Source organism: Malaya genurostris, chromosome 2 (genome assembly GCF_030247185.1).
Source record: "Malaya genurostris strain Urasoe2022 chromosome 2, Malgen_1.1, whole genome shotgun sequence".
Taxonomy (NCBI): domain Eukaryota; kingdom Metazoa; phylum Arthropoda; class Insecta; order Diptera; family Culicidae; genus Malaya; species Malaya genurostris.
Window position 1 is genome coordinate 160596000 of NC_080571.1, and position 10852 is coordinate 160606851.

Sequence of the window (10852 nt, forward strand, 5' to 3'; positions counted from 1 at the left end):
TTACAAGCTTACCGGATTCCCCGGTAGAACCATACAATAGCACAAAACACTGTTGTTGTGGGCATCCACGCGCACGGGCTCACGGTTGCACAATTAATGATACAACACCGCACTCCACAGTCGATCTGCGAGACCGAGTGAGCGAGTTGTACTCTCTCTCTGTAGCACCGTATACGAGCACGCATTTCGCGCCCAATAGTAGGAAGAAAATAGAAACACACATGCGTGTAGCGTGACTTTCGTTCTCTCAACACAAACAATTTGTGCGTACGAGAGAGGTATGCGCACGTTCGCATCGGGCCGGGTCGATTGTATGATGGTTTTGTGTGTGTTGTTCACAACAAATCAATACAGTAATGATCCTTCCGCAGGTTCACCTACGGAAACCTTGTTACGACTTTTTCTTCCTCTAGTTAGTCTTACGACGGTCTACGAATTTCACCTCTCACGCCGTAATACTAATACCCCCAACTACTTCTGTTAATCATTACCTCTTGTGGGAAAAGCCAGCACCCGATAAAAGGCAACAGACGCCACAACAATACACATGAACCAGACGGCCCGTGTGATCGCACACCCAGTCCTATAGTCGCAACAATCCAGTGACCTACTACCATCATTCGGAGTAGCACCCGTGTTGGACAACACTAAACTTCGAACGTTTTAACCGCAACAATTTTAATATACGCTAGTGGAGCTGGTATTACCGCGGCTGCTGGCACCAGACTTGCCCTCCACTTGATCCTTGTTGAAGGATTTATGCTCAACTCAATCCAATTACAAACCTCTATCAAGAGACCTATATTGTTATTTCTCGTCACTACCTCCTCGTGCCGGGATTGGGTTAATTTACGCGCCTGCTGCCTTCCTTGGATGTGGTAGCCATTTCTCAGGCTCCCTCTCCGGAATCGAACCCTGATTCCTCGTTAACCGTTGCCACCATGGTAGTCCTCTATACTGCCATCAATAGTTGAAAGGGCAGATATTTGAAAGATCCGTCGTCGGTGCGAGGCCATACGATCAACAAAATTATCCAGATTTCAACTTAAGCGTCACGGAGGACGATTGGTTTGACTAATAATTACACAGGTTCCGCGAGGTCCCTGCATTATGGCATGTATTAGCTCTAGATTTTCCACAGTTATCCAAGTAACTAGTTAAATGATCTTGTAAATTATAGCTGTTATACTGAGCCTTATGCGGTTTCACATTAAATCTGTTTGTACTTGGACATGCATGGCTTAACCTTTGAGACAAGCGTACATTACTGGTAGGATCAACCAGAATTCGTCCGGGTCAGTCAGTCAGTGATGAGCCGTTAAATCTGGTATGAACTATGGTATGGCCGCCTTCGTTCAACACCGTTCTTTGGTAGCTATCAAATCACCGTCCTCCTTCCCCTTCTCGTGTCAAGAGAAAAAGTACGGCTTGAGATACGAAATCCCGTGCCATTGAATTTCACCACAACATATTTCATTCGCACATTCGTGCTCGTATGAGACACTAGCCGTACCTTTATTGTACGCGGTGCTAGATGTCAAGCAAAAAAATCGAAAAAAGATTCCCATCATTGACGACCGACTACGGTTCGACCACTGCCCATGGTTGATGATGGTACACCAATCAGGACGAATCATAATACCTGCTACTGTCGTTAGCTATCGCATATAACGTGGTAGCCGTATAACATTCATCAGACACCTAAATCCTCTTCGCATTAGTCGGAGTCGGTTCGACAGAACACGCTTCCGTCTGTTTAACCAACCGATCGACCATTTACTTGTACCTCCTCCGACCAAACCATAGTGCACCACATCATGGTTGGACTCGCTCATATAGTCATTATGCCTCACTGTTCGTATCTGTCCAGCCAAACCGTAGTGTACAACATCATGGTCGGACTCGCTCATATAGCCATTATGCCTCTCTGTTCGAACCTGTCCAGCCAAACCGTAGTGTACCGCACCATGGTTGGTCCACACAAATGGCATGCACCCTCTGCGGACCAAATTGACCATACGCTCAAAATGCATTTTTTGGGCTCAAAAGTCACGCATACGTTCCGAAATGTGGTCCCCCTATAGATAGATTGGTGGCCAAAACAGGCCAACTTTATCATAATTTGTAATAACGCGTCGGTCCACCGCAACCAGCGGAACCGTATACTACGGTACCGTCAGTGAGACAAGTATGCTTCGCATTGTGCGGCAGACCGACCGGAACGTAGAAGGCGATTTAGCTGACATGCCTACTACAAGGGCCATTAATGGTACATCATATGGCAAACTGATGGGAACGTCTAAGGCAGGTATGGGGATGTATCCCACTACAAGGGCCATTCATGGTACATCATATGGCAAACTGATGGGAACGTCTAAGGCAGGTATGGGGATGTATCCCACTACAAGGGCCATTTATGGTACATCATATGGCAAACTGATGGGAACATCTTAGACGAGTATGGTGATGTATGGTAAAAAAAAACTTAAAAAAAAATAAGCACGTCATCGAACGATCAAGACGTTCGAGACGTGCTATACAGTCCTAGTACGATACCTCCACTAGGTCATGTACTATCCACGGGACCGATAACCAGTGATATAGTGCGAAAAGTTTTACAGACAGTACCACTGGTGGTACGTATAGTGTGTAAATGTTTTTGCAACCGGGTTACTTGACCAAGTTTCCATCTGTTGATCACATCGACCCACTGATGTAAAGTTCTGGGTCGTACATGTCGTAACAATTGTTAAGTGCACAAGTGGTTTAAGCTTGGTGGTTGGTTGAGAACGTATCTATGGCTAACGCCTAACAGCGATGCACATGCAGCGAACCGCTCCCGTATACGCGTCCGTAGTTATGTATACAGTGTTAACCGTTAACGCCTATCGATGCGTCGTAGACAGCGGACCGCCCATATACGTGTCCATGGTGATGGTTCGTACCGAGAGGCATTTTTTAAAATCGTTGTCACGGCTTACTATGGTAAACGAACGTAACGACATATGGTGCGTTCTGGTAGTTTTGCGACGTACTTTCACGACATCAAGTCCGTTTTGGAAAATCTGCGCACAAATTTTTTGCTCCATACAAATGTGACCAAGTTGCAACCGGTCAACCCGGTTTACGAAGCGTATGCCTCTCATGCTGCAGCCTTCCAGCATGTTACCCATGTACGAACTGGCACATATCCCGCACGGATAGACATTGCGCCTACGTTCGTAACTTATCACCTATCCCGCGTACTACGCTCACGTCAATTGCATTCGACAGAGCGGAGACGGCACTACTATATGTGAAACAGCTAGGTTTTGGAAAAAAATGCGGATGTTGACTGAACTAAATCAGTGGTTGGAATAACTAAAAAAGTGTTGGACTTAGCTAAGAAGAAAAAATTGGATAGGTTGTTGGAAAAGCTAACTGAAAATATGTAGGTTGTTGGAATTGCTAACTACGGTTTGGAGGGACAGGTACGAACAGAGAGGCGAATAGCTATATGAGCGCTGGACTATGAAGTGGTGCACTACCGTGGCCCACTGCCAGATAGGTGGGAGCTCGGGTAAAATATTATCTCCCGGGCAACAATGAGATACCACCGTTGCTTCCAGCACACCATTAACGACTAAATTTTGTGTGGTGTTTATACGATGGCACCTACAACTAGAGCAGACCGCACAAAGCTGCAGCGGTCACTGACGGACATTGCGTCGTCATTGGTAGTAAGACAGGGCGATAAAGCTATCTGCCCGACACAATCGCCATATCTTAGGCATCAATGTACAGTATGCCCTAGACGAGCAGGTGGTCATTGGTACCCTTGGTATGATCGAAATCAATGAAAGTCAAACGGCGGCGTTCTTAAAATCCAAAGTTATGGATACTTTTGCCGACTATGGGCTATCTCTTAAGAATATTTTTTCCGTGACATGCGACAATGGGGCTAATATGGTGGCAACGGTTAGAAAATTAAATAATGATTCGTACGTAATGCCTACAGAGCAGCAGGCTGATGGTACGAACATAGATGAGCTGGATGAGTCGGATGTGATAGAGGATGATCAACAGTGTGAACGAAACGTTACTCCTGAACTGGCCAATGAACTGTCCGAAAGGATTACTCTTGTGAGATGTGCCGTGCATACCTTACAGCTTGCAATACTGGATGTTGTTGATAAATCCGATGAGTCTATCCGAGCCATCACTGCTGTTGCTAGAAAATGTAAGCTGGTGAAGTACCGGTCAGAGTTTGAAAGCTACGATGCTTCATACCCACCCGTCTGGAGTAGGACACGATGGGGTGGTATATTCAAAATGATGGAACCGTTCGTACATCAAAAAAGGTTTTTTAACCAGTTGGCCGATAATTTTCCCGAACTTGACCTTTCCAACCAATGGTCGTACATTGAGCATTACTATGATACGTTTAAGCCGTTGTACATCTGCACAAAGCAAATGCAAGAGAAGCACGTGTCGTTATCTGACTTCTATATGGCATGGCTGATGGCAACGAGTGAGGTACAGAAAGTTCGCGAAAACTCTTTCAGTCCCCATTTACTTCGGTCGTTGAACAATAGATTGAACGTTTTGCGCCAATTGAAGGTGGTCCAGATGGCATTATACCTGGATCCAAGGTTCAACTATCGAGGTTCTAAAATATTCACGGCTGAGGAAAAAGATAAAATTCAGCAATACATAGTCGATACATGGGAACGTATATGCCAACTGGGTAAAACACCGGCTAGTACAAGTAGAGAATCGTCTACCGATGATTTTGATCAGTCTCTTACGCAAATGTTTGGTGAATCCGTGAATCTTGGTTGCGAGACCGGGTTTCTTCAACAAGTTAAGTCTTTGGACCTAGAACCATGCCAAAAACATAACTACAACGTGTGGGACCATTGGTTGCGCCGTAAGATTACGCACCCAGAGATATATACAGTAGCAATGGTTGTACTATCCACACCATCGAACCAAGTCTCTGTTGAACGGTCTTTCAGTGCCCTTGCCTTGGTTCTCTCTAATCAACGTACTGGCCTTGGGAAAGATACGTTGGAAAACATTAATTGGATGGGCCCAATCGACCCGGTTGACGATGATTCTCAGGAATGTATATGATACCGTTGATGCTCAACTGAATGTCGAATGAGACAAATATTGTCGTCTATCACTGGCTCATCGCCGGGTGATAACTTTTGTTTACATTTTCATGAAATCAATTTCCAATGATACTGAAAGGTACTCCAATCCAATGATACTTGTTATGATTCAATTAGCGACAATCGTCGTTGGGTGGACGATGATATATGTGTTGTCTCAATGTCTCAAAAAATTCGTTATCACAATGGCTCGAGTCATTTTTGCTAAGTGCCTGGTTATTTGTTTTTTTATACGCGCCAAGTATCTTCATCGTTATCATCGGTATCAAAGGTTTCGTTAAGTTCTTGCTGTCTCGCTATCTACCATCCGTGTGTCACGAAGCTGTGGTGTAAACAAGATGGATAAAAAACGATGCGGCGAATGCAAACTGGATGTAAACGACATCGAACCGATGCGTTGCGGCTTCTGTGATGCTTACTTGCACATTAGCCAAAACTGTTGTGGCATAAACACTAGAGGTTTGCGAGATGCCTTTACCCAAGGCAAGCTTATTCTCTTGTGCACCGCTTGTAGAGAGGAGTTAAATGGTCGAAGCATTCGCACTTATATTGCTGAGACTCAAGTGCCAACCGTGTCGCCTGACTCGCATATCGATTTGGTTCAATTACCTGCGCAAGTCCAACAGCTTTCTGAAGCAGTAATTGCTCTGAATAAAAAAATTGACGGCATGTCGTCTTCTCAGCCTAGATGGCCAGCACTAAACTCAACTACACCTAGGGGTGCAAAGCGTCGCCGGACTGAAGAAAATAATACTGTTCAAGCTCCGACCGATTGTGGTACCAATCAAATCGATTTAAGCGATCTGTCCGTACGTAATGTTACAAAAAACGCCGATAGGTTTTGGCTTTACCTCTCTGGTCTCAACCCGTTGATCACGGACGATGATGTACGAAAAATTATTTCTCGCTGCTTGGGTGTAACTGAACCAATAGATCTGGTACGGCTAGTGTCAAAAGGACAGGATGTTACTAGCTTTTCGTTCATTTCTTTTAAAATTGGATTGGAGCCTGGCTTAAAAACTAAAGCACTAGACCCATCATCTTGGTCCGTCGGAATCATGTTCCGGGAATTCGTGCATCTGTCAACAAACTCAGATCGTCGGGTGCTTCCCACCAGTTCGGAGAGCTCCTAAATAAATCTATTTCCGTGCGCAGTACTGTGGACGGTGGAAACCTTCGGGTTTCCACCAGAGGCGAGTATTTTCCAGTTGATTTTTGTTTCACTACACTAAATGACCCTGCGTTGCAGCATGAGGAACGAGACGAGGCACAAATATGGGTGTACTACCAAAATGTTCGAGGCTTGAGGACAAAAATCGACGAGTTTTTCTTGACAACGGCTGACTGTAATTTTGACATTATCATTTTAACCGAGACTGGACTCGACGATCGTATCAACTCCCAGCAACTATTTGGGAACTCTTTCAACGTCTTCCGCTGCGACCGCAGCTCAGCAAATAGTAACAAATCAACATTTGGTGGCGTATTAATTGCCATCTCTCAGAAATATGCCAGCTCTATCATCGAAACGCAGATTGGGCATTCTATTGAACAAGTGTGTGCATGTGCTACCGTGCAAGGAATCAAATTATTTCTGTGCGGTGTGTACATTCCTCCTGATAAAAGCAAAAATGTTGATTTTATAGATGCACACGTTTCGACAGTTTCTGAGCTGTGCAGTAAAGGTTCTGCTAATGATATTGTTCTGGTATGCGGTGATTTCAACCAGCCCCGGATTGTGTGGAATAAACGGCCCGAGGATACCCATTTCATCTGTTCCTCTTTGTTACCCGTTGCAAGTACGGCGCTGATCGATGGAATGGATTATTTGAATCTTTGTCAAGCGAATCAACAAAGAAACCATCTCGGGCGATTACTCGATCTAATTTTTTGCTCTTCAGAGCGTCAATTAGTCGTTGATCGTAATGTTGCTCCTCTGTTACCCGTCGACCCGCATTATCCGCCTTTAGTTGTTTCGGTGCCAGTTGACTGTGTGAGCAATTCACGGCACTCGGAGCCTATTCATGAATCGAGGAGATTAAATTATCGAAAAACTAATTTTACTGCTTTACTAGAACATTTGCGGAATGTTGATTGGATATTTTTGCAAGAAACCGATAATGTTAATGAAATGGCAACGGCTTTCTGCGATGCGTTACTTCAATGGTTTAGCTCAAATTTACCTTTTACCAAACGGCCCATCAATCCTCCTTGGACCACAGGAAGACTTCGAGAGTTAAAACGGGTTCGTAATGCCTGGCAGCGTAAACATCGTCGTTGGCAAAGCTCTGAAACACTACGAATGTTCAAAAGTTCCAGTGAAAACTATCGTAGATTGATCGCGGGGTTATACAAAGCCTACGTTATGCGGGTTCAAACCGATCTTCGCCGGAATCCAAAAAAATTCTGGAATTTTGCGAACTCCAAACGCAAATCTAGATCAGTTCCGTCATCTGTTTGTTACGATGGTGTTACATCCAAATCTACATTGGAGTCTTGCGACTTATTTGCAAAGTTCTTTGCTTCGGTATTTGCTGGAAATACTGCCTCCGACATCGAAGCTAAGGTTGCTGCGTTGGATGTTCCAGAGAACTTAGCATACATTGATACTTTTAATATCACTCCATATATGGTGGTTGCAGCGGCAAAAAAATTGAAACGATCATTCTCGGCGGGGCCAGATGGCATACCCGCTGCAGTCTACAGTCATTGTGCAACTGTTTTAGCCGAGCCTCTTTGCGTGATATTTAACAAATCATTTGAGCAAGGAATTTTCCCGGTGATTTGGAAGCAGTCTTATATGTTTCCTGTGTACAAAGCCGGTGATCGTAACACTGTAAGGAACTACCGTGGTATAAAAAATTTCTCGGCTGCTTCAAAGCTCTTAGAAATAATAGTGAGTAATGAGCTGTTCGCTCGTACAAAAAATTACATCTCCACTGATCAACACGGTTTTATGCCCGGGCCTTCTGTCAGCACTAATCTTCTGGATTTTACCTCGACCTGTATTTCGCGTCTAGAGGAAAAAGTACAAATTGATGCCGTATACACGGATCTGAAAGCGGCGTTCGACCGAATTGATCACCGAATTCTTTTGTACAAGATATCGCGTCTCGGAGCAACACATAAGTTCATTGACTGGCTATGCTCTTACTTGAGTGGTAGAGTCTTACGAGTCAAGTTAGATTCCTGTGTGTCATCTTCATTCACGAACATATCTGGTGTACCTCAAGGCAGGAACATGGGTCCACTTCTGTTCTCGCTGTTTTTTAATGACGCTATTTTGATGCTCAGTGGAGGCTGCAAATTAGTCTACGCCGACGATTTGAAACTATACCTTGAGATACGCTCTATTGACGACTGCATCCGTCTTCAAAAGCTTCTGGACGAATTCGTTACCTGGTTTCGAAGGAACTGGCTTATAGTCAGCATTGCAAAATGTCAGGTCATAACATTCCACCGAATATTGAATCCATTACATTTCGACTATAAAATTGACGGACAAACGCTTAAAAGAGTTGATCGTGTTAATGACCTTGGTGTTTTGTTGGATTCTAAACTTACTTTTAATATGCATCGTTCTGCACTAATTACAAAAGCGACTCGACAATTAGGTTTTATCGCTAAAATCGGACGGGATTTTAAAGATCCTCACTGTTTGAAGGCGTTATATTGCTCGCTAGTTCGGCCTATACTCGAAAATGCTAGCATAGTTTGGAGTCCGTATCAGCTAGCTTGGAGTTTACGAATTGAACGCGTGCAGAAAAGATTTGTTCGACTTGCTCTAAGAAACCTTCCCTGGCAACATCCGCATGATCTTCCACCGTATCCCGATCGCTGTCGTCTGATTGGTCTGGACTCACTGGATCGGCGCAGAAAAATTCAGCAAGCAATTTTTGTTGCAAAAATACTCAACGGCGATATTGATTCTCCGAAGCTCTTATCTAGTCTTGACTTCCGTGCTTCACAACGATCGCTACGTTCTACTGGTTCACTTCAACCGAGATTTCACCGAACGACGTTTGGATTCTATGAACCGATAACAGCATGCATCAGAACATTTGGGACTGTTGAACACCTCTTCGATTTCGGCGAACCTACACATAAATTTGCACAGATAGTGTTACGATCCACATTTTTATAACTTGACTACATCATATTCATTAAGACCTTTTACTGTCGGATGAATTAAAAATAAATAAATAAATAAATTGTGATAACGAATTTTTTCTGCACTGACAGTAAAACTTTATGGTATAGTGATATAGTGCGACATTCTATGTCTCTTGCCAACTGATTCTACTCTGGTTATCGGTACCGTGGATAGTACATGACCTAGTGGAGGTATCGTACTAGGACTGTGTAGCACGTCTCGAACGTCTTGATCGTTCGATGACGTGCTTATTTTTTTAAGTTTTTATTTACCATACATCACCATACTCGTCTAAGATATTCCCATCAGTTTGCCATATGATGTACCATAAATGGCCCTTGTAGTGGGATACATCCCCATACCTGCCTTAGACGTTCCCATCAGTTTGCCATATGATGTACCATGAATGGGGCCCTTGTAGTGGGATACATCCCCATACCTGCCTTAGACGTTCCCATCAGTTTGCCATATGATGTACCATTAATGGCCCTTGTAGTGGGCATGTCAGCTAAACCGCCTTCTACGTTCCGGTCGGTCTGCCGCACGATGCGAGGCATACTTGTCTCACTGACGGTACCGTAGTATACGGTTCCGCTGGTTGCGGTGGACCGACGCGTTAAAGTTATTAGAAATTATGATAAAGTTGGCCTGTTTTGGCCACCAATCTATCTACAGGGGGACCACATTTCGGAACGTATGCGTGACTTTTGAGCCCAAAAAATGCATTTTGAGCGTATGGTCAATTTGGTCCGGAGGGGGTGCATGCTATGTGAGTGGACCAACCATGGTGCGGTACACTACGGTTTGGCTGGACAGGTTCGAACAGAGAGGCATAATGGCTATATGAGCGAGTCCAACCATGATGTTGTACACTACGGTTTGGCTGGACAGGTACGAACAGTGAGGCATAATGGCTATATGAGCGAGTCCAACCATGATGTGGTGCACTATGGTTTGGTCGGAGGAGGTACAAGTAAATGGTCGATCGGTTGGTTAAACAGACGGAAGCGTGTTCTGTCGAACCGACTCCGACTAATGCGAAGAGGATTTAGGTGTCTGATGAATGTTATACGGCTACCACGTTATATGCGATAGCTAACGACAGTAGCAGGTATAATGATTCGTCCTGATTGGTGTACCATCATCTACCATGGGCAGTGGTTGAACCGTAGTCGGCCGTCAAAGATGGGAATCTTTTTTCGATTGTTTTGCTTGACATCTAGCACCGCGTACAATCGGGGTACGGCTAGTGTCTCATACGAGCACGAATGTGCGAATGAAATATGTTGTGGTGAAATTCAATGGCACGGGATTTCGTATCCCAAGCCGTACTTTTTCTCTTGACACGAGAAGGGGAAGGAGGACGGTGATTTGATAGCTACCAAAGAACGGTGTTGAACGAAGGCGGCCATACCATAGTTCATACCAGATTTAACGGCTCATCACTGACTGACTGACCCGGACGAATTCTGGTTGATCCTACCAGTAATATATGCTTGTCTCAAAGGTTAAGCCATGCATGTCTAAGTACAAACAGATTTAA

General features: G+C 44.4%; 1 protein-coding gene across 1 annotated transcript in view; it reads left to right on the forward strand.

The window, feature by feature from the left end:
• Positions 1 to 3822: 3822 nt before the first annotated feature.
• LOC131428945 (uncharacterized) overlaps positions 3823 to 10852 on the forward strand; it is an 18599-nt gene continuing 11569 nt past the window's right edge. Inside the window, exon 1 of the mRNA XM_058593002.1 lies at positions 3823 to 5085. Within this exon, the coding sequence (XP_058448985.1) occupies positions 3823 to 5085 (1263 nt within the window). The remainder of the gene's footprint in view (positions 5086 to 10852) is intronic.